Genomic DNA, 25573 nt, shown 5'->3' on the forward strand with positions numbered 1-25573 from the left:
TATGGGTAACCTAAAAGAACAGGAGTCCTAAGTCTCCAAACAGAATAAAAAAAGAAAAAATTCAAATCTTTACGGGAGAGGCTCTGAAACAAGCCGGCCTAAATTGTCCCAAATTACTTTTGGACCCACTTTCCACTTGACCTAAAATGGTTAACCCAAATTATTTAATAGTTTCGTGCTAGCTATTATATATAATTTGGAATTGCCGTATTCCGCTGATGTGGGATTGAATCCCAAGCAGGCAGCTGACTGTTACAGACTCTGATACTATGTAATAAAATAAGAAATAATTGGACAATTTCACTGTATATTCTATATTTAAGTAAGTGTGTATATATACAGATTATAAGGTCTTATTAAGGCAACTCATAAAAATCCTCTATCAATTAATTAACCTATGATTATGTAATCTCCTATAATTATATACAGATTATGTTCACACTCTAACATTAATGAATCGGTCCCTGTATTTTTAAAATCGTACTCTTAAGTCCCTTTATGGTCAGTCCATCCTCATTTATTATAATTTAAACATTTTGATCCTTCATTTTTTATTTAAAAAAATACTTAAGTTTTCATTAACTTTTATCTATAATATCTCATTTAACTAATTTTTAACACTTTTTGATCTTCAATTTCTATTCATTAAAATACTTCAACACTTATAATTTTAAAACTTTTATAAAATACTTACAATTTTAGTTATTTTTAAGTGCTACCAAGTAACTTTTAAGTAAATTGTAAATTTTTATAAAGAGTATTTTAGGAAGAAATTGTACTTTTAGAAAAAATTTGACCATACACTAGCTTTGAACTAATATTTATAATGGATGAAATAACTGTAATTTTAAATAAATTAAATATAGAGTGATTTAAAGATTTAATTTTAAAAATATAAAGAATGATCTATCAATTATGCTAAAATTTAAAAATCAAAGTGTAATTTATATAACATAAAATTCTCACTTATATTGAAAAGGATTTAAGTGTTTATGATGATATTTTAGGTATTTTAAATGTTTATTCTCTTTTAAACATTTGACTAATGGAATTATGGAGAGAAAAACCTCCAATTTAGACAGAATAATTATATACCAATTTAAATATTCGATTTTAAAAATATAAGAATTGATTTATTAATTATGTTAAAATTTAGAGATTAAAATATAATTTATTTTTTTTTATTCATACACAATAAAACTATTATCAGAATAGAAATTTGAAAATATAAAAAAATCGAACTAAACAATTTCACGCACTATACAACTAGTAACCACAAAATAATAAAATAAGACAAAGAAGTCACCTTACTGATGATAGACAATCCATATGAACTATGGACATAGTTGTCTGTCGTCCCATTGAAAAACTAAGGAAAAGAACTAAACATAGCATGACAATAACATGAACAAATCTTCCATATGTCTTTAATAGTAGCAAAGCTATTTCACACCTGCCTTAGAATTTCAAGACTCAAAAAATAAAAAGCAGCTCCAGAATTTATAAACGATTCATGAAATGTTGTTGATGAGAAAATCACAGGAGAAAGTAATGTCTATTTTTTCAACTTCAAGACTCAAAAAAAAAAAAAAAACTAAATTTTCAATTTTCATACACCTTGATCCCAATGCTATTCTCCATTCAAAGCAGCTTCATCACTTTCCTCTTCACGACTCAAACTCAGCTTCCCCTTCTACCTGAAATTTGGAATAATCAAAATCACCATTGTCAGTGGCATCAAGTTCTTGTGTAACAAATAAATTATTTATCATAATTAATTATTTATAAGATATTCCTGAGATTATACAAGTGTGAGTTATTCACCAATCAAAACTAAATTCACAATTTCAAAAGACATATGATAACTAAATCAATTCACAAACTCAGCTTACAAGATTTACTTTTTAATTCAAAATCAATTCTCACAAAAATTTTAAAGAGTTCTTATATTCTTAATTTTTCTAAACACAAAAATTTAAAAAAAAAAAATTAATTCACTTGAATTCTCTAAAAATTTACCATTCTAAATAAAGGCATTAGGAAATGAATCATACCTCATATTGATTCATCTTCAACAACTCACTCATTTTTGCATTAAGGTTTGGATCAGATCCCATTAATTGATGCCACCTTCCATTTATCTTAACCACCTCTAGCTTTGGCATGCTTAACGATCCATAGGAGAATGTCTCCATCCTTTTACAGTTCCGAAACTTCAATGTTTCTAGAAATGGAAATTCAAGAGCATAAATCATATTGCAGAAACTGTTGAGGTTGGGTAAATCCTCAAGTTTCAGAGACCTTAGTTGAGGGAACACAATTTTTTGCATGCTAATTTCTTCATCCTCTTTTCCAATAATTTCCTCCATCCTCTTGCACCTTCTAATCTCTATTGATTGTAGCTTTCCTACAAGTTTGGCCGAGCAAATTGAGAAAAGGTTTATTAAATTATCACAATCTCTTACAATCAACTTTCGCAGGCTTTGGAAGGCTGTGATTTCTGGTGGAATCTTGAACCAAAGGTGCTTCAAATTTGGTAAATTAAGTAACCATATCTCTTCCACTGAATTGAGCACTCCATTAATCAGCCCTTCAAATGAAAATATTACTTCCACTGAATCGCTGCCGTTAATCATAAGGTGTTTCAGATTTTGCAACTGTTGAATCAATTTGGATGGAAATGCACAACTTTCATCAATATTGCTAACAGATGGATCCCTCTGATTCTTTATTAATGCAACCTGCCAAACCAACATATATATTTTATAAAAATACAAAACATCATTTAATAATATGATTCACTTTCATAAATCAGTAATTAGATTGGTAAATTTTCCTTATAAAACAACATAAACAGATAATTTTTTTTTAATAATAAAACTAAAATTTTAATATTAATTAGCTAATAAACTAAATTGAATTTAAACAAATTAACGATAATTTATATTATAAAATTAAAATATGGACATTTGAAATAAATATTTTTATTTTGATAATATCATTTTTTATCATTATTAAAGTCAATTGTGTACTTTTTCATCAATTATAATAATTTTCTCTTCAATAATTAAAACATTATAGAAAATAAGTTTTAAATTCAATTCACACATTTTAAATTTTTATTAACTAATGGTAAAATAACAAAATAATATATTTAATTTTTTTTTTTAATTCTTAAAAGTTACATGCATGATTTTCAATATTATTGAGTATCAATAAGTTAATCTACAGTAATGTTTGTGTAAATATTTATCTATTTTTTTATATCCAATATAGCAGAAAAACAATTATGCTGATAGATATTGAATAAATTTTTGTAAAATATAAAATTTGAAAATATATCATGTGTGTCGCATAAAATAGTTATAATATGTTATTTAGAAAATGTGATTTTTTTTTATTTAACTACAAAAATATGAAATTTTTAAATAAAAATAAAATATATAACTGATTTGAAAATTTTAATAAATGAAAATTGAGAAATTAAATAAATACTAAATTCAAATTGACATTTATTAATTTGAAATAATTATAATTTATCTTGAAATGCATACCTTTTTGCTGAAATTATTATATTGCTTTTTCCTTTTTCCTGGTATCAATGTAGCACAAAAGGTAGTATCAAGGTGATCAACCTCAACACTCGTACTCAATGTTGATGATTCTAGAACTGAAACGCAAAATATCTTCATTTTCTGACAACTACGAAACTTCAATCGTTCTAATAAAGACCACTCAAGAGAAACATTATTATCTTTGCAAAAACCCATCAAATTTGGCAGACGTAAAAGTTTAAGATAAGTTAGGCGAGGAAACAATACTATATTGCTTCTTCCCTTATCTTTTGCAACAATATATTCCATCTTCAAACATGAAAAAATGGTTAAGTCTTTAAGCTGCTTCTTGAAAATCACATCCAAAGATATAAAGCTCTCGCAAATTTAATAATGGTGAACTTGGTGGAAAAAATAATGTAGAAATCATTTCCATTGGTCCACTTTTCATTTGAGATGTGCTTGGCTGCTCCATCTCCATATCCTGCCAAATTTATTAGGGAGATCATCTAATTCATTCATTGCTATTGTAGGTATAATGCTTCTAACTCCCAAACCCTAAAGTAAATTTCAACAATTTCAATGGCATTACGTTATGAAATTCAATGAGTACATACCTTTTTCTTGGAAACATCTTTTGGCTCTCCTCTTCTTAGTAAAGGTTGAGCAATTGAGCTTGTTGGGAACGTGACTTTGTGCTCACTTTGATCGTAACTTTTGTTCAAAGTTGATGAGTCTTGAGTTTCACAATAATGTGTCTTCAGTTTAGGACAAGACCATATCTTCAAATATACTAATGAGTACAACTCAAAAGAAATATCATTGTCTGCAAAGAAAGCCACCAGCTCTGGTAGATCATCAAGATCAAGCTTAGTTAGATTAGGAAACGCTATTTTGCTTATGCCCTTGTTTTTTTCTTGTTCTTTTGCTTCTGCAACTATATATTCCATCTTACAACATGCTGAGATATTTAATTCTTTAAGCTGCCCAAATTGCTGGGCAACAGGAGGAAACAGTGCTTTTACCAAATCACAATTATACAAGATAAGCTTTTGCAACTTTGATAATCGTAGCCAAAGAGAAGAAAATAATATAGAAATCTTTTCCACTAGTTCAGTCTTAGATTGAACAATTTCCATCCTATTGTTCATTTCATATGCACTCGACTCTTCTATATCCTGTCAAACACGAATATATATATATTAACCATTGAAACAAAAATTAAAATTCAATTTCTTCAGTATAAAATGAAAACAATTAGCAAACGTAGAAGGTATGGATGAAAATAATTATAGAAAAATAACATATTTCAGCAGTGGGCATATAATTTTGGGTAAATTTTTTTTTTTGGAAATAAAAATTTAGAAATCGAAGGAATAGAAACTGAAATCTCTCAGATTTACTAAGATGCATTTACCATCAGATTAAATCTGTGAGTGTAATTTTGAGTAAATTTATAATGTGTCAAGTAAGTTTTATGAAATAATAATAAAGTAAATTACGTATTTTCTATGTAGATGGAGACATATATACTGATTGAATTTAAATTTGAAATTAAGGTTTTATTTATATGTAAAAAATAATTTGTATTTAAAAAATATTTTTTATAAAAAATGTTTTTTTTAAAATTTTTTTTAATGAAATACTTATTTTTTATTATTTAATTTTAATTTAAAAAATAAAATTTTATTAATAAATTTATATATAAATGCCTTGATAAATATTTTAAGATGTGAAAAATGATTTTATTTTTTCAAAAGTAAAAATTATTTTCTTGGTTTATTTTTTTAACTAAATTTTTTTAAAAAATGAAAAATTATTTTTTTGTGAAATAAATAGAGCTTATTAAAAAGTGTTTAAAAAAAATTTTTCAGTCACGCTATGAATCAAGGGATTAATATGTCAGTGTGAGGGCTTCACAAGAAAAAATTTCCTCATTAATTTGTCGCCAAGTCATATTAGTGATAAAAACAAATTATAAATATACTATGTTTTCTTCAAGGGATTACTCATACATATTTAAAATAATGAAATTTTTTTTAAGTAATAAAAATAATTACTAAAAATTTAAAAACAAGTAAAATTATAAATTGGTCTTCATATTTAAACTCAAATTTTCTTTAATTATAAAAAATATAAAAGCTTACCTTGTAGATAAATCCAATGAAGTTTGGAAGGTCATTCAAGCATAGAGTTGTAAGTGGCGACTCAATCTCATCATCATTCACTTTGTTTCTGTAGAAAATTCCCTCCATCTTTTCGCACGACTTTACAGTTATGCTATAAAGTTGCCTCAACAACTCTCTAGCCATGGATAGTGGAATAAAGTACTTCAACTCATCACATCCATATATTTCTACTTTTCTTAAATTGCTCAAGTATGAGAGGTGACTTGAAATTCTCACTAGTGCATCAACACATTCATCTAGCTTCAAATCCGCAAAACTATTATCTTCTATCTCATTTACAATTTTCTTCAAATTTTTCACTTCTACCAAATATAAGACTTCAACTTTCCTCAACAAAACACATATCCCACTCCCTTTAATATCACTTGCATCTCCTTCAAGATGCAATATATTCTCTGAATCTTTGCGAACATTATGAACCTTTGATTTGCCTACAAAAATGTGGAATCTTTTTAAGTTTCTAAAGACTGAATCTTTAGGTGAAATGTAGGCATTTTCTACAGTAATATGCAATGCAGTTATATGATGAGTCTCTAGCTCGCTGAGGCTTGCATTGGTTTTCTCTTCGTCTTCCTTCCATTCCCATTTCATCTTATATCTGTGGAAGATACAACTCTTCTAGTTTGGACAACCTTAATAATACACCTGGTGGAATGTATCTAAGGTTCACGACCCTGCGCAGGTTTAGCAACCTTAGATTTTTCAGTGATCCTATTTCTGCTGGCAGCTCTTCTAAACAATAACTACGAACTTCAAGTATTTCCAGTTTCACGAGATCTCCAATTGTATGCATCTCGTTTAGCCTATCATTACAAAGACATAAGGTTTGAAGATTCTTCAAGACATCAATTGATTGTGGCAGTGATGGGATACGGGAGGCTATAGATAGAACTTTGAGTCCTTTCATCCCTTCTAACACGTTGATTGGAAGGCTTTGTAACTGACAATCATTCTGACAATCATTCCAAAGCTGTAAGAGTTCAAGGTTCGGACACTTTAAATGATCTTTAAGTTTTTTGATGTCTTCACACAGAAGTGAAATTGCAGTGCAATTTTTGTACCAATCCTTACCTTGCCACTCATTTATTCTAGCTTGATTTTGTAATGTGTGCCACTGCTTATTTCTGGAGGCAAGTGATATGGCTACATCACGGACAAGGTCATGCATTTTGACAGACTCGTTCCATTCGTCATCACCTTCAAGCAACAAATTTGACCCTTTGAGCATATCAATAAGCTTATAGATCCTATCTCTTCCTTCATGCCCATATTCAACACGTTTAAACAGCCTTAGGCCCATTCCAAATTCAAGCAAATCTTCAACCAGAATATTGAAATCTTCAGGGAACAAGCTACAAAGCAAAAAGCATGACTGGGCCTCTTCATCTTCCAAACAATTGTAACTTAATTCAATTGCAGAAAATACCTTTGTCTTCATTCCTGAGATATCTTCCAGCTTAGAATTATTTAATTGTAAAAGCACATCATTCCAAACGTGTTTGTTTTTGTTTTTTAATGCCTTGGAAAGAGTTACAATGGCAATTGGTAAGCCTTCACATTCATTTACAATCTCCTTCACCGTGTCTAGTAAATCATGGCCAATTGAGTCGCCTGCTGTCTCTTTGAAAAGAACGAGAGCTTCTTCATTATTCAGAACTTTCATTAGGAAATTTCTTTGACTTCCCAAACTAGAGCACACAAATTCATTTCGTGAAGTCAACACGATTTTGCATCCATTGCTCCTGCAACCTAAAGGAACTCCAATTTCTCCTAAACCATCCTCCTTCCAAACATCATCCAATATTAGAAGGATCCTCTTATCACAGTTGGTAAGCCTCTGACGCAGTTTGCTTGCTCTTACCACCTCACTTTCATCATTCTTGAGTTCCAATCCCAAGCAAGATGCAATTTCATCTTGGATCTTTCTGACGTCAGGAGTATCAGACACTGCTACCATTGCAAACTCGTCAAACAATTTCTTTGTTTCCATGTTTTTCATAAGCTGCTTTACCATAGTGGTTTTACCGATACCACTCATTCCGCAAATCCCAATCACACAAAGATCGTCATTCTTTAAGGCCATCAAAATGTCATTTAGAATTGATTCCCTTGATTTGAAATTCTTGATGCGTTCATCACTGAACCATAATTCTATCTTTTGACAAGGATCAGGATAGGCTATTTCACCAAAATTCCTCGCTTCTTCGAGCAAAGCAAGCATATTTTCTGTCATCTTCTTAGCTTTTCTACTCAAGGAATAACGATTCAAACACTTGTTCATGTTCATTTCATTTTGAAGAAATTCTTTACTCCTCCTATCAATGCCATCTGCTTTCTCTTGCCAACGAATTACAGAATCAACAACCACCAGCAAGTTGCTTTTGGCGTTATTCACAAGTAGCCCCACCTCAGTTCTCTTGCCATCCAGTTTCTGAAGCTCCTCTTTCAAATTCTCGATGTTATGTTTGTAGTAAATCAGATAATAAATGGGTCGCCAAATAGGAGCCACCAAGTTTTTAGCAATTTCACCAGCAATTGTACCTCCAATGGCAAGGAGAACCTCCATTTCTCTTGTTATATTTCTACAATAACCAAGTCCTAGAATTAATATAATTGCACGACAAGAAAAGTAAAACACTGTTTAAATTAAACAATAGGTATATTAAAATCTTACAAAATCCAAGGATGGATTGCTAATAGATTTGCAAAGAGAAGTATGCGTACACTAATCTGCAAAGAAAATGAGCCAATCGTTTAAAAACATTTTATTTTCATTGAATTTGAACATTGAAAGCAACAAATAACCAATAAAATAAACCCTAGTTAAATAATAGCAAAGATCAAGAATATCATTGATCTCCAAATTAATAACCAGCGACTGAAATTAATCTTTAAAAAGAATTAATGAGAAGAAAGCCATTTCTTTTTATATTTTTATAGTCCTATCGTTTTACTTTTACTAATTAAACTCTACAATTTTAAACTTCATTTTATAATATAAAATCCTCTCAATTTTTATTTAAAACACATATATTCTCTAATATATAATATTTAATTAATTTTAATTATTTTAAAATAAATCTAAAATTTAATTTATTTATTGTTTAAAATATTTAAAAATTAATTACATATTAAAAATAAGAGAATATATATATATATATATAAATATATATAATTTAATAAGTGCCACATCAATAAAATAATCTAAAAATCTGCTATTATAAATAAAATAAGTTTTATATTACTTGAATAGAAAGTAAATTTTGTTAAAACAAGAATAGACAGTAAATGGGTTTTTATGTTACAATATGATATATTTTACTGTTACAACTCTGAAAATATTCGCTTGGGAAAATTATCTTTTATCTAAAAATATTCTTATAACTTCTAAATTGCACTTACATACTTAATATAATAGTAAGTGCATTTAAATAAATCTGAGAGATCTCATATTCTATTTCTCCAATTCTTAATTCTCATTTTAAAAAATAAACTTCTAAATTGATATTGATGCTATTATTAAAAAATTAGAATGACTTTAATTATTGATATTTTAATATAAATTTAATTTTAGACTAATGAGGTCAATCACTATAAATCATTTATTTTTTATTTTCTTATCCCTATTCCCTTTAAATTTCAGCACTTCTGTAGTTCAATGTATCTTGTGTTGAAATTTATTACTTGAGATATTTTTGAATTAAATTGAAGAATCAACTCCTTAATTTTCCTGATTTAAATTGTGATATCTTACTTACTGGTACTTGAGTTAAAGATTAATCGCGTATTTGCTAGGTTGGTTGCTTACATATTGCATATTTAGCTGAGCATACACCACAAATATGCCCTAATCGTAGTTCGATTTGGTTCAGGACTGAACATTTTTCAGTGCTAACTGAAAAAATAAATCGAACTAAATCAGTTATATTTGATTTTAGAACTAAATTGGTGTGGTTCGATTAGTATTTTATAGAATTTTTAATTATCAGTTATATTTGATTTTAGAACTAAATTGGTGTGGTTCGATTAGTATTTTATAGAATTTTTAATTTTCGATTTAATTTTTTTAATCAAAAATTAAAAAGTAGAACGGAGCTGAAATTAGTAAAATACATTATTATGTCGTAGTATATATATGTAATATTTTTTCAAGTCCCCTAACCTAATACTGTTTTTTTTTTTTTTTTTTACCACCACTTGCCCCACTAATTCTCTCTTCTCTTTTTTATTGCTTCTTCTTTCTTTGGTTTAATTATTTTTTCTTCTTTGCTTTATACCATATTGGCAAAATCTCATACATATTATGGATTTTGATAATTTTTTGAGATCTCAGTAATAGCATATTCAAGATGAGCATCTTTTGAACAAGCAAAAGACAAGGAGGTCCATCATAGAGCAGTCAACTAGAAGTAGATAGGACTCATGACCTCATTTAGAGCTAGTTCTTTTATTTTGTGGATTTACAGATGACGAGAGCTGAGATGCAATGAGATGCTATAATGGGTTTCTTCTTTAATTATTTTCTTCTTGTATTTCTTTAAAATCTGCATTTTATTTTGTTGAAAAATTCCATGACGACAGATTCAAAATCTATGATTCTAAAGCATGTGATATGCACTATTTTGCATTTTTAATTATTACTTGGAATTGAATTGTTTGATTTTTATTGTTCCTTTGATAAATTTAAGTGATATTGAGATTGTATATTTACATCTCAGTTTGTTGAGAACTGAACACAGACTATATATATATAATTGGTAAAAGCCTCTTTAAATTGCTGACAAATTTTTATTTGTTCACTTAAACCTCTAATAAATTTTTTTGTCTATTGAAGTCCCGAACTTATCGATAGTGAAAAATTGACTCAAAATATATATTTTTGTTATACCCTACTATTAGTCGTCTTTACTAATCACCTATTCACATTTCTCCTCATGTACAACATAACTCCATTCTTAATCAATCTCCATTTCCACTTCCCATGGCAATCCTCTTTCTCTCTGAAACCATGATTATCAAGCAATCGATTCCTCTCTAAACATCATTTTCATTCTCAATTAAATCTTCATTTCCTTTAAAAATCTTACTTTCCTCTGTAAATGACAATCCTCTCTTGCAATCCCAAATTTAATTTTATCATATTGGAAGCAACCTGTCGACCAATATCGACCAGACTTCCCGAGGGTCCGACCTCTTAATGACCTGCACTAACCTGTCTGAAGTTTTGACGACCTGTTGACCTATATCGACTTGTCCAATGTCTTGATGACCTATCGACCCATCTCGGTTTCAGGCTTGATTTGTATGTAAATATCTTTTCTTTTCTTCGTTGTCTTGTGCAGTATAGGAAGCTTAGTTTGTATAGCATAAAAAGTTTGGCTTGTATTGTATATGAAGTTTTGCATTCTTGGATTTTCCTAAACAGGGGTAAACCTAGTGTATATATTGTCACATTATGGTCAATAAAAGGGGGCAAGAACTTCCATTCCTAAATTGTGCGAGTCTCCGTTTTCACATGGAGGTTGAAAAGGAACACGGGGAGAATTCAGGAATAATGAAAAACTCTTTCAATCCTTATACACTAAATTCCAATGACAACCCAGGCAATTTGATTATCCAAGTGAAGTTAAAAGGAGAAAATTACAAAGAATGGGCAAGGGCCATGCGGACTGCGCTGAGAGCCAAAATGAAATACGGCTTTATCAATGGATCCATCAAACAACCAGAGGACAATGCACTGGAACTCGAAGATTGTTGGATAGTTAACTCTATATTGATTTCTTGGGTATTCAATACTATTGAACCAACACTTCCATCGACTATCTCTCCTACCAAAAAGATGAAGAATCTGTGGGAAGATATTAAGTAGAGGTTCCCAATTAGAAATGGACCACGAATGCAGCAGTTGAGATCTGACCTAGAAAACTGTAGGCAGGATGGTCAATCCATTATTTTCTATTTCGGTAAACTCAAAACCTTATGGGATGAGATTAATAACTATGATCAAATACTGAAGTGTGCATGTGCATGCTTCAAATGCAATCTTACCATTGAAATGGAATGAAAGCGTAAAGAAGAAAGAGTTCATCAATTTCTGATGGAGTCTCATGTCTTAAGCATTGATCCTTTTCCTAATTTGAATCATACTTATGCTATGGTGGTTCAGCAAGAGCGAGCGAGAATCGTGATGAGAAGCAAAGTTGAACGGGACAACCCTATGAGTTTTGTAATTCAGGCCAGTGTTCGGAATCCAGAAGGGGATAAAGATAAAACTTCTATTTGCTCTCGTTGCAATTGAAAGGGTTATGACACTGAAAGTTATTTTCAATTAATAGGCTATCCAGAATGGTGGGGTACTTGGCCTCATGGCAACTTAGGTGTGCGTGGTAGTACTCAAAAGTGTGGGATTGGAGGAGGACGTAACAAAGGAGGTGTTGTGCGTGCATACGCAGCGCAAGCAGTTGCAGTTGATACTGGACAAAAAGCAATGACAGATGCAGATTGAAAGGGGTTGAATGGACTAAATGATGAGCAATGGGCTGCTCTGCTAGATATGTTAAACTCTCATCAGAATACTAATGAGAGGTTAACAGATAAATAAAGAAATTTTCCTTGGATTATTGACATAGGAGCCTCCTATCATATGATAGGAACTAAGGCTTTTCTAACCGACTTACATGACATTGCACCATGCTCGGTTGGATTGCCTAATAGGGAGAAAACAATGGTAGTCAAAGAAGGAACCATGTTGCTTGGCGGAAATTTAAAATTATGATGAGTTCTTTTTGTTCTCAATTTGAAATGCAATCTAATTTCTGTCTCTCAGCTTTTTAATGATTCAAATTTGGTTATTCAACTCACTAACAAAATATGTGCTATACAGGACCCAAATTCGAGGATTTTGATTGGAGTGGGTGAGCAACGAAAGGGGCTTTACTTTCTCAAAGGAGTCGCTTCAATTCATGCTTGCAAGCTGAGTAGTGGAGGGACCTTTGAGCTTTGGCATAATAGAATGGGACATCCATCATTTTAGGTGACAGACTTGATTTCAGAAATTGATAGATTGTATAGACAAACTAATAAAACTTGTGAAGTTTATTTTCGAGCAAAACAAACGAGAAAGGCTTTCTTTTCTAGTAATAATAAAGCAACAGTGTTTTGATTTGATACACTGTGACTTATGGGGACCCTATACAATTCTCGCTTCTTGTGGAGCACGTTATTTCTTGACCATAGTTGATGATTATTCGCGTGCTATATAGATTTTTTTGTTCAATCAGAAAAGTGACGAGACATGTGTTCTTAAGAAATTTATAGCCATGATCAAATGTCAATTTGACAAAAGTGTGAAAGTCAGAATGAGTGATGTAGCTCCCGAGCAGTTAGGCAGGGGATGCAATAAAGAGGTTAGAAGGAGTGATGTAGCTCTCGAGCAGTCAGAAAGGGGATGCAATAAATAGGTCGAAAGGAGTGATATAGCTTCTGAGCTGTTAGGAAGGGGACAATGAACTAAGTAGGTTTCGATTCATTTAAAAGACTATGTGACTCACGCGATCAATGTAAGCCCTTCGCCGTACTCATCCTCTCCATTAGCTTCTTCTTCAGGTACTCCTTACCCTATAGCATATTATGTGAGTTATGATAAATTCTCTACACAACATAGGTGTTTCTTGAGAGTGATTACTGCAGGACATGAACCCACCTCTTATATTAAAGCTTTTCAAGATGCCCGATGGAGAGAGGCCATGCACACAAAAATTCAAGCTTTGGAGGACAATGATACATGGACAGTCAAGCTTTACCTTCTGGGAAGCGCACAATTGCCAGCAAATGGGTATACAAAATCAAGTATAATTCTGATGGGAGTATTGAACGATACAAGGCACGACTGGTTATCTTGGACAATAAATAAGTTAAAGGGCTTGATTATCAGGACACCTTTGCACCCACAATGAAAATGGGTACGGTCCGTACTCTTCTTGTAGTCGCAGCTACCAAGAATTAGGAATTATATCAAATGGACGTCCATAATGATTTTTTACACGGTGACTTGCAAGAAGAAGTCTACATGAAAATGCCACCCGGCTTTGCTCTTCCTCCTCTGGCAAAGTCTGTCACCTCTGCAAGTCTCTCTACTATTTGCGTCAAGTTCCTCGTTGTTGGTTTGTCAAGCTGGCTGCTTTTTTACGAGCCTATGAATTTCAACAATTCTATTCAGATTATTCCTTGTTCATTCTTCATGTTGGATCGCTTCCTTTGAATGTTCTTATTAATGTTGATAATCTCATTATCGCATGCAATAATCTTTTTGCTGTTCAAAAATTCAAGGAGTACTTGAGCCGCTGTTTCCACATGAAAGTCTTGGAAACCCTGAAATTCTTCTTAGGACTCGAGGTAACCCGCACCGCTGAAGGCCTTTTTCTGTGTCAACATAAGTATGCCTTATATGTAATTTTTGATGTTGGTTTGTTGGGTTTCAAACCGACTGCCACTCCTCTAGAACAAAGTCATAAGCTGGCTTTTGCGAAGGAAGCTGCCTTTGCTACTCCTACTTCCTATCGGTGCTTGGTGAGTCATCTTATTTATCTCACTATTACTCAGCCCAAATTGTCCTACTATGTGCATATTCTTGCGCAGTTCATGCAACGACCACTGCAAATTCATTGGGAGGCTACTCTCCGAGTAGTCCGTTATCTCAAAGGCTAGCCCAGCCAGGGCATCTTGATGCTTGCCAATTTTAACCTTGCCTTGACCGCTTACTGTGACTCTGACTGGGCTATTTACTCTTTGACCCGCAGGTCTCTTATTGGCTATCTTGTTCTTTTGGGTGGCTCTCCCATTTCTTGGAAGACTAAGAAGTAGCTAATTGTGTCTCACTCCTCTGTGAGGTTGAATATAGGTCTATGATCACTGTGCCTGTGATCTTAAATGGTTTAAAGGCCTCCTAATCTCTCTTAGAGTGTCTTAAACTATGCTTATGCAATTATATTGTGATAGTCAAGCTGCTCTGCACATTACAGCCAATCTTGTCTATCACGAACACACCAAACATATCGAAGTGGACTGCCACTTTATTCGCAATGAAATACTCAGTGGCAACATTCGCATGGTCAATGTTCGTAGTTCCATCCAGTCAGCTGATATCTTCACTAAGGCCTTGGGCAACGATCAATTTCATTTTCTTCTTGGCAAGTTGGGCATTCGGAACCTTCATGCTCCATCTTGAGGGGGTATTATAAGTGACCTGTCAACCAATGTTTACCGACATCCTGAGAGTCCAACCTCTTAATGACCTGCATCGACCTGTCTGAAGTCTTAACGATCTGTCGACCTGTACCAGTCTTAACAACCTGTCGACCTGTACTGACCTGTCCGATGTCTTGATGACATGTCGACCCTTTACGGTTTCAGGCTTGGTTTGTGTGTAATTAATTTAATATAAAACTAATTACTTCCATTTAATATGATTATTTCATAATATTGGTTAGATAATTTATAAATGATTTAATTTTTTAATTTTTTAAATTCTGTTCGGTGTAATGGTAATTAATTTAAGTTCATACTTTTTTTATTTGTGAAGAATATTATTTTCTTAATTTTATTTTTTGAGTATCAATCATCCAAATTTATTTATATAAATAATTAATTTAATATAAAATATATATTTTATAATATAATTTAGAAATTTTCTTCTATATATTGTTAGAGGGTGAATATAATATGTATATAATCATAGGAGATTACATAATTTTAGGAGATTACATAATTATAGGCTAAATAATTGATAGAGAATTCTCAGGAGTTGCCTTAACAAGACCTTGTAATCTATATATATACACACTTACTTCAATAGAGAAGATACATTGAAATTGTTCAATTATTTCTTATCTTATTACATGGTATCAGAGTCTCTCCCGTAGAGATTTGAATTTTTTCATTTTATGTTTTGTTTGGAGACTTAGGGCTCCTGTTCTTTTAGGTTACTCGTATAGGGTAATATTTGTTTCTTACTCACCTCGAAGTCCCCTCGTCAGATCTGTGGTCCATTTGTCGTTTGGATATTGGGTGGAATTGTTTTTGGTTTGGATCGCATTCTGGTACTGTCATGTCCATTCTGGTACTGTTCATGCCTGTTTCTTCAGTAGTAGCCTACTGTTCACATTTTGGTATCTTTCTTTAATTCGTTTGAAGGTATAGGAGTATAGAATTTCGGTTGAAATGGTTTCTGACAGTAAGACCCATATTGTTAAAATTATCTCAATGCCTTTAGTAGTGGTTGAGACAAGTAAAACTTGTCTTATTTCCTCTTCATATAAATGGGTCATTGATTCTGGTGCCATGGATCACATGATAGGTAATCCTCATATTTTTACTAGCTTTCGATCTTATAAAGCACCTTCTCCTTTTTATAGCTGATGGGTCAATCTATAATGTTGAGGGTTCTAAGACTGTTAAACATACTCCTTCTATTACCCTATCATCTATGCTAAGTTTACCTAATCTTGCCTAAATTATTGTATTTTCTTTTTTCCTGATCATTGTCTCATTCAGGATCTTGTGACGAAGCATATTATTGGCAAATGACATGTATTTGGGGGTCTCTACATTTTGGATGCATGGGTGCCTTGGTCTATTGCCTGCTCCAGTGTCGTGTCTCCATTTGAAGCATATTGTCCGTTGGGACATCCTTCTTTACCGATTTTGAAGAAGCTATGCTCTCAATTTCATGAGGTATTTTCATTGGAATGTGAATCATGTCATTTTGCAAAATATCATCGAAACTCTTTAAGTTCTAGAGTCAATAAACGAGCAGAGTCTACTTTTGAATTAGTTCATTCAGATGTTTGGAGCCCATGTCCAATTGGATCTAAGACTGGATCCAGATATTTTATCACTTTTGCGAATGATTACTCTAGAATGACTTGGATTTATTTTATGAAACATTGTTCGGAAGTGTTTTCTCATTTTTCTGCCTTTTATGCTGAAATCAAGACTCAATTTAATGTTTCTGTGCAAATTTTGCGGAGCGACAATGCTAAAGAATATATTTCAGAATCATTCCAGGCTTATATGACTTAACATGGTATTCTTCACCAATCGTCATGTATTGATACACCCGCTCAAAATGGGATAGCTAAAAGAAAGAATAGACATCTCCTTGAGACTGCTCGAGCTCTGTTGTTTCAAATGCAAGTTCCTAAGCAATTTTCGGCCGATACTGTCTCTACTGCATGCTTTCTCATTAATCACATGCCCTCTACAATACTAAATGGTAATACTCCTTATAATGCCCTCTTTTCTAAGAAGCTATTATTTCCTCTAGAACTACGACTTTTTGGCAACACTTGCTATGTTCGGGATGTCAGACCTCATGTGGCTAAACTTGATCCTAAAGTTTTTAAGTGTGTTTTTTTAGGATATTCTCACCTTCAGAAGGGGTATCGGCATTACTCTCTAGACCTCAACAAATATCTGGTCTCAACAGATGTAGCCTTTTCCGAACAATTTTTTTTTTTATCCTGTTACATAAATATCTCCTAATCAAGAGGAGGACGATGAGTGACCCATCTATAGAATCATATCTGATAGTGGGATCTCTTCTAGTATGCTTTCCGCTGTATAATCTGATGGTAACATTCCTCCTAGTACTCAGCCTCCTATTAAAACGTCAGTTGTTCAAGTTTACTCTTGGAGACCAGTACCTGATGATACATGTCCTGCACTAGAATCTTCTTCGTCATCGAATCCACTACCGAGTGACCTTGACCTCCCCATTAGTCTTCGTAAAGGTAAACGACAGTGTAAATCTATCACCTCCTTAATTGTCTCTCTAGATTCCATTTCTTTGCCTAAGACAGTTAAAGAGGCTCTGGCCCATTCTGGATGGCGTGATGCAATGTTTGAGGAGATCAAGGCTCTAGATGAAAATCATACTTGGAAACTAGTTGATTTACCCTCTAGCAAGAAGGTTGTGGGCTGTAAATGGGTTTTTGCCATCAAAGTCGATCCAGATGGTTTCATAGCAAGGCTTAATGCCCGTCTTGTCGTCAACAATTATGCCCAAACCTATGGCATTGACTATTCTGACACTTTTTTCTTCTGTGGTAAAAATGATCTCGATTCGCTTGTTCATCTCCCTAGCTGCTTCTTAGCATTGGCCTTTACACCAGTTAGATATCAAGAATGCATTTTTGCATGGTGACCTCCAAGAGGAGGTGTACATGGAGCAACCACCAAAGTTTGTTGCTTAAAGGGAGTATAGAAAAGTCTGTTGTTTGAAGAAATCTTTGTATGGTTTGAAGCAGAGTCCCCGTGCATGGTTTGGCAAGTTCAGTGAAGTTGTTCAAAAATTTGGGTTGAAAAAAAGCAAGTGTGACCATTCAGTCTTCTATAGAAATTCAGATACTGGTGTTCAGATACTGGTGTTATTCTCCTTGTTGTGTATGTTGATGATACTATCATTACAAGGAATGATAGTACAGGGATCTTTTCTCTCAAAAATTACTTGCATGAGAGTTTTCATACCAAAGACTTGGATCAGTTTAAGTATTTCTTAGGAGTCGAAGTCTTAACGAGTAAAAGGGGAATTTTTCCTGTCTCAAAGGAAGTATATCCTTGACTTACTTGTAGAAACTGGAAAGATGGGAGCTAAACCATGTAGCACAACAATGATTTCTACTATGATATATGTCTCACAAAGGATGACAGAGACCCTTATAATGATCCAGAGAGGTATAGGAGGTTGGTTGAAAAGTTGAACTACCTTACGGTGATGACCCGGTCAGATATTACTTTTGCAGTAAACGTTGTAAGTCAGTTCATATCTGCACCTGTGAAACATTGGACCGCTCTAGAACAAATTCTATGTTATCTAAAAGGGACTCCTGGACTCGGTATAATCTATAGTGATTATGGGCATAATGCACTTGAGTATTTTTCTGATATTGATTGGGCGAGATTCAAAAGTGATAGAAGGTCGACTACAGGCTACTGTGTATTTGTTGGAGGAAACCTAGTGTCTTGGAAAAGTAATAAGCAAAATATGATATCCAAATCCAGTGTCGAGTCAGAATACAGGGCCATGGTTCAATCCACTTATGAGATTCTATAGATAAATCATCTGCTGAAGGAAGTTAGTATGGATGTTGCGTCACCCGCGAAACTTTGGTGTGATAATTAGATTGCTCTTCACATTGCTTCCAACCCAGTATACCATGAATGAACTAAGTATATTTAAATTGATTGTCATTTCATCTGTGAGAAGATTCAAGAAAATTTAATCTCTATCAGTTATGTAAAGACAGAAGAGCAACTGGGTGATCTACTCACCAAAGCTTTAAATGGGTCTCGAATAGAATATATTTCTAACAAGTTGGCCATGATAAATGTCTATACTCCAACTTGAGGGAGAGTGTTAGAGTGTGAACATAATATGTATATAATTATAGGAGATTACATAATTTTAGGAGATTACATAATCTTAGGAGATTACATAATCATAGGAGATTACATAATTATAGGAGATTACATAATTATAGGCTAATTAATTGATAGATGATTTTTAGAAGTTATCTTAACAAGACCTTATAATTTGTATATATACACACTTATCTCAATAGAGAAGATACACTGGAATTGCCCAATTATTTCTTATCTTATTACATATATTTTCATTTAAAAAATAGATTATAATTTTTTTGAAATATAAATTTTTTTGGAAGAAAATTATTAATTAAAAATATTTTTTTATATAAATTATTAATTAAAATATATAAAATAAAATGAATTCGAATATTGAAAATATTAATTGAGTTTGGCTTCAAATATAATAATATTTATAAGTAATTTACCTGTTGGCATCTCTACTTTTAATTTCCATTATAAGTTAAAAGTATATGGTTATAAAAATATTAAATTATTTAAAAAATTGTTTTGATTAATATTTATTTATCTTATAAATATTAAACTAATAATAAAATTATATAGAAAATTTATTAATTATTGATATAATTAAATTTATATATTCATAGAAAATGTAAGAGTTATAAATTCAATTTTTAAAACAAAGTTTTTTTTCCCTATTTTCATATATTTGTAATTTTTATTTAGGATAAATTATTAACAGCTTCTTATTTTGTTAAAAGTAACTATATAGTTCTTATTTATAAATCACTCTATTAAAATATTTATATATCTTATAAAATTAAACTTTTTAATCTTTAACTAATATAAAATTTAGTCATTAATTAAAAATTTTAATTATAACAATTAAAGATTAAAATTAATAACTATTAAAAAGTAATATTCTTTTAAAAAAATAAAAATATTTTAAGAATAAAAAATAAAAATTAATAAAAATATATAAAAAATTAAAACGAGTAAAAAAACATGTGTTGCTCGTAAATAAAATTAGTATATATAAAAGAGGGAAGATGAGTTGTCTTCTTAAAAAAAGTGTCCAACAAAGGACAAATAGAATATAAGGCCAATTTTTTAATTTTTACTTTAAATTTTATGAAAAATTATAGTTTAGCAAAATTAATAGTTCACTAAAATTAAAATTAGATAAAGAAAATGAGTATGCTCCTCTCGCTCTCCTGACGAAAAGGATTAGATGATTTCAATCCTAACTCTAATCACACCACAAAGAAGGTGAAGCATAGGGATCACATCCCCTCATTTGCGCAATTTGATGTGTCTTTCAAGGATAAAGTTCTAGGAGTTGCATATATGGATCATGAATCATTGGTAGGTCAGTTTACTAATTTTGATTTTAATAAATCGGAGGTTACTATTGATTTGACAAGCCCTTATCCAGTCATTTCTTTCTTGGATGAGTTGGAGAATAACCTAGTAAGAAAGTAGAACAAAGCTCTTATCATCGCCTTTTAGGAAGAAAGATGGGCTTCAAAGCCCTTGAGACATGCCTCAATGAGATTTTGAATATGATGAAGTTCAATCTCCTTGATCTCGGCAACGACTTCTTTCTAGCCAACTTTTTTTATGATGAAGGGTATTGCAGAGCCCTTGTACAGAGGCCTTAGGTGGTGCTAGAAAGCTACTTATAGATTCAATCATGGCATCCCTCCTTTGAAGTTTCGTCCAATGTTGTGGAATCAGTAGCGGTTTGGATCAGATTACCTGGCCTATCCCTGCATCTTTACAACCAGAAAATGCTCCACGGAGTTGGCTTGTCAGTTGGTAAGCTTGTTAAAATCGTTGAAACCACCTCTGTGGCTTTAAAAGGGTAGTATGGGAGAATGGTTATGTCAATGAATCTCACCAAGCCGCTTTTCTCTAAAGTGGATATTAGGGGTAGAGTTCAGTTGATTGAGTATGAAAACCTACCTCACATTTGTTTTCAATGTTGACGGGTAAGACACTCTATACCTACTTACATTTTCAGAAAGGGTTGCTCTGAGATATCTAGAAGCTTAAATGCAAAAGAGTAGACTCCTTTGATGCTGTAAACTGCCGATGATGAATGGATGGTTTTGACTTGTAGAGGAAGGAAAGTGCATACTATGAAAGTTTGGGAGAGCATCAATCAGGCTGGTAATGGATCTCGATTTGATTCCTTAACAAAAGATGCAGAGATGGAAACTCTAGCTTATGAGAATCAATCAGTTGATGCCCTATTTGTGGTTAATACTAGGCATGTTCCTATAATGGATACTCATGAAAAAGGGAAGGTCAAATATGCTAAAAAGGCAGATATACATCGAGTAGGGGCACAATTCAAGCAAAAAGGACAGGGTGGAGATCCTAGGAAAAGGTATGCTCCTTCAGATCAACACGCTAGTAGATTCCCCACATATGTCAAATCCCATGTAGAGTCCTCATGCAGATATCTCATGCATGAAGACTTCCTTAGACCCTACGAATCATTTTGTCGTTAGTATTGGGCCCTCAACAAAAGCTATAAATAAGGAGGCCCTTAACCAAAGCCATAAGTGTGGGACCTCGGTTAAAAATAAGAACACTATTGTGCATAGCAAACCACAATTTCCTTAGCTCCTATTTGATTCCCTTTTCCTCTATACCAAGCTTACTCTCTAGTGATGGGGCTCTTATATAGGAAGCTTTACCATCCATCTCCACTCGGCTGGCCGTGGATGTGGAAATGAGGGAAGACCAAAATGGTGACAGTGAAGATATGGAACTGGTCAACATTTGTAGTGATTTTGAGAAGGAACCATTTGTGGATCCTTACCTACAGGACTGAGGTTTGGTTTCGTTGTTTCCCGTTCTCTCTTCTCTTACATTTTTAATATGTCTGTGTTTATATGGAACTGTCAAGGAGCATGAATCTTCTCTTTCTTTAATGCATTCAGGTTATTTGTGGAGAAACATTGGTTGGATTTAGTCTTGTTGTTGGAACCAAGAATCAGTAGCGCGACAAAGCAAATACATTTGTAGGAAAAATGAGTTTCCCTTATACTCACAGATTTGAAATAAAAAATTAATGTGTTAAAACTATTTCAAAATAAATCTGGTATACATTTAATTTATCAAATAAAAAATTTATTGTAAAAAATTTTAGAATATAATTTAGGTTAACGTTTTAATAATATATTATAGTGACAAAAGATATTTATTTAACAACAGAAAATATCGTTATTAAAACTTTTAAAATATAATTCATCCGTACTCACAATTTATGTATAGTGGTAAGTGTATCTGAGTAAATATAAGAGATATCAAAATTTACTCCCAAATACCCTATTTCAAAAAAAAAAAATATATAACTCATCCTAAAAATATTAGTCATAAATAATAGCAATGAAGAAATTTTGTGCAGTAACGGCAGCACCGTCACTAAATTTATTATTAGTGATGATTTCAAATATGAATCACTAAAAAATATTATTTTTTATAATTTTTTAAATATAAATTTTCTTTTATTTTTTTAGTTAACTTTTTTAATTTTATTTTATATTATAATAAAAAATAATTTAATAGGATTAAATATTAATATAAACTCCCAACAATTTTAGTTAAAACTAGTTTTTTTTACTGTGTATTACACATTGTATAATGGTTATTTAATTAATTATACATTTATTATTAATACTTTGTTTTACTACTAATTTTAATTATCTATATCTACACTATATATAAACGTGAAAAGAAAGAAATATTAAAATATCATACTGCTAGATTATTTATTTATTTACTATTGAATTTAAATTTGAAAATAAATAAAGATTTTATTATTTAAAATAATTTAAATTTTAAAAGTTGTTCTCTTTGTTTGATAATTTTTATTTAATTTTTTTATTATTATTCAAAAATTATTATTTATTTTTCTTTTATACATATAATTAATATATAATTTTATTTAATTTTATCATACGCTTAAAATAACCTTTTAATAATTATCAAAACCTCTCTTATTATTTAATAAAATTTATTTTTTAAAAAATGGATATAATTAAAAAATTAATATAAAAATTATTATTTTTAATATGTGTCAAAAAAAAGTAAAGTGTAAAACGGATTGAATATTACGGGCTACAAATTATTTTAGATATGTAAATTTAAATTTTTTTATTTTTTAGTTTAATTAATTTTATTTAGTATTAATATTTAAATATATTTTAATAATTCTTGTCTTAAAATTTTAACCTTGATATATTTTTGAGCATTCAAAACTTTGAAATTTTTAATAAATCTAAAAATAAATTAAATAATAAAATCATTATCCATTATTATATATATAGGTTGTCATATAGAGAAGGATAATTATTAAAAATTAATAATTTTGATAATATTTCAATTTTAATAAATTAAAAAAAAATTTCAGATATGATTATTAAAATAATAAATTTAAATATTAATTAAATATATTAAAATATTAAAATAGTTATCACACTATTAAACCATTAGATAATAAGTTCAAATTTAAAAGGTAAAAATTATAAGATATACAAAAATAATTATCAACATATTAATAATTTTAAATCTAATAGTAAAATGATTATCATAATTTTAAGATTATCTAAATACTTAAAAAAAATTTAAAAATTCTAATATATTATCTTATGAAAATATTTTTATCCAATAAATTAATTATAAAATAATAAATTAATTATATAATTTGTTAAAATTATCCAAAATAATTATATATTTTAAACTCATTTATATGGCATTTTGTTGGATGGCTAATTAAGGAAAATGTCTTTATCTCCTTAATATTAAATTTGTTTTTCTAAAAAATTATAGAATAATAAATTAATTATCCTCTATTTCAATAACATTAATAAATTTACTAATAAAAATTAAAATAATGCTAAAACCAATTGATAATTATCATAATAAAACATGTTAAATAATGATTCTCTCTTATTTTACATTATTATTATTATTATTATTATTATTATTATTAAAGATCATACAATATATGACAATTATCAATATAATGGTAAATAAAAATAATAAATTTAATTAATAAAGAAAATAAGAAAATAAGTTATTTTACATGGTATGCTGTTTCTTACTATATTGTATATATTTATATAATTTATTAATATATAGTGTCAAAATATCAATTCAATTAATCAAAAAATTAAATTAATAACAAATTTTCATATGATTTCTATTAGATATTTTTATAATTTTGTGATAAATTTTAACAATAAAGTTGTAAAATTATTATCTCATTGGGATTTTAAATCTTATAAACACTTATCAACCTTAATTTTAATATAATACAACTCTATATAAATCCAGTTATGTGCCTTTATTTATTTTACTCTAAAATTCAATAAATTTATTTTGTTTATTTTTTTAAATAGGAACCAAAAATTAAGAGAGTAAAACCTGAAATCTTTAGATTTATTTATATGCACTTACCACCAGACTAAACGTGTGAGTATAATAAATTTATTTTGTTGAATACTCTTACTACAGTTAGATATTGGCTGAGTACCGATACAAATTAATGTGGAGGAATAGATGATTGATATGTTTATAAAATTAAATTATTAGATAATAATTTTAATTTAAAAAATATTATTGAATAATAAAATAACAATATAAATCAGTTATATCTTGATGATAATTTATATTTATTTAAAAAATAAACATTAAAATAATAGTCATAATATTACATCCTTAGATAAAAAATTTAAATTTATAAGATGATAATTAATCAATATGAAATTATGAAAATTTATATCTAATTTCATTTAGACCTTGGAGGGATAGATAAGTTTTTTTTTTTTCTTATTCAAGAATTACTTTTCTAAATTTTTTTTTTGTTGAAAATTATTTTTTTCAATTTATTGTAATAGTCTTTTAAATTCATAATTTCTGAAAGTGTTATTAACTGCTTTTGTAAAAGATATATATATATTTGGGTTATTTCTTTTAGGATAAGGGGATTATTTTAATTTAATTTGATTATATATATTTTTCAAATAAGATTTTTAGTAAATTCTAAATTTTATAAGTATTATAATAAATATGATAAAGTATTATTGATTGCACATTAAAAATATATATTATCTCATCTTTGTTATGGTATATTATTTATATAAAATAAAAATTTTAATTAAGAATTGTTAATTAAAATTTAAATTATCAAACAGAAAATTTTGAAAAAAAAAATAAAGAAAAGCAAATATATATCTGCATGAAAAGCAAATACAACAAAAATATCAATTGAGTGAGACTATATCAATGGAAGTAAACAAAAATGATAAATTATTTGGAGCGAGAAAGTAATTTTACCAGCAAATGACAATGAGAATCTCAATTTTCTCACTTTCTTACTGGAACACAAATAATTAAGCCAAAAAAACATAAAAAAACTCGTTAAAATTTAAA

General features: G+C 30.2%; 2 protein-coding genes across 3 annotated transcripts; both read right to left on the reverse strand.

Annotated features, from left to right (window-relative positions):
• Positions 1–1289: 1289 nt before the first annotated feature.
• On the reverse strand, positions 1290–3863 carry LOC110608945 (disease resistance protein RPS2-like). The gene is made up of 3 exons (XM_021748225.2): positions 3555–3863; positions 2055–2741; positions 1290–1697 (listed from the first exon to the last, which is right to left on the reverse strand). The coding sequence occupies exons 1-3, from the start codon at positions 3861–3863 to the stop codon at positions 1668–1670; spliced, it is 1026 nt and encodes a 341-aa protein (XP_021603917.1). The 3' UTR covers positions 1290–1667.
• Positions 3864–6150: 2287 nt separating this feature from the next.
• LOC110608943 (disease resistance protein At4g27190-like) lies at positions 6151–25524 on the reverse strand. Of its 2 annotated transcripts, none has more exons than XM_021748223.2 (3): positions 25478–25524; positions 8418–8473; positions 6151–8341 (listed from the first exon to the last, which is right to left on the reverse strand). In XM_021748223.2, the coding sequence occupies exon 3, from the start codon at positions 8307–8309 to the stop codon at positions 6336–6338; it is 1974 nt and encodes a 657-aa protein (XP_021603915.1). In that variant the 5' UTR covers positions 8310–8341; positions 8418–8473; positions 25478–25524; the 3' UTR covers positions 6151–6335. The 2 variants fall into 2 exon arrangements, with proteins under 2 accessions (XP_021603915.1, XP_043808911.1); XM_043952976.1 differs by having other exon boundaries at positions 6152–8325.
• Between the last annotated feature and the right edge of the window lie 49 nt (positions 25525–25573).

The sequence above is a fragment of the Manihot esculenta genome, chromosome 2 (assembly GCF_001659605.2).
Source record: "Manihot esculenta cultivar AM560-2 chromosome 2, M.esculenta_v8, whole genome shotgun sequence".
NCBI lineage: Eukaryota > Viridiplantae > Streptophyta > Magnoliopsida > Malpighiales > Euphorbiaceae > Manihot > Manihot esculenta.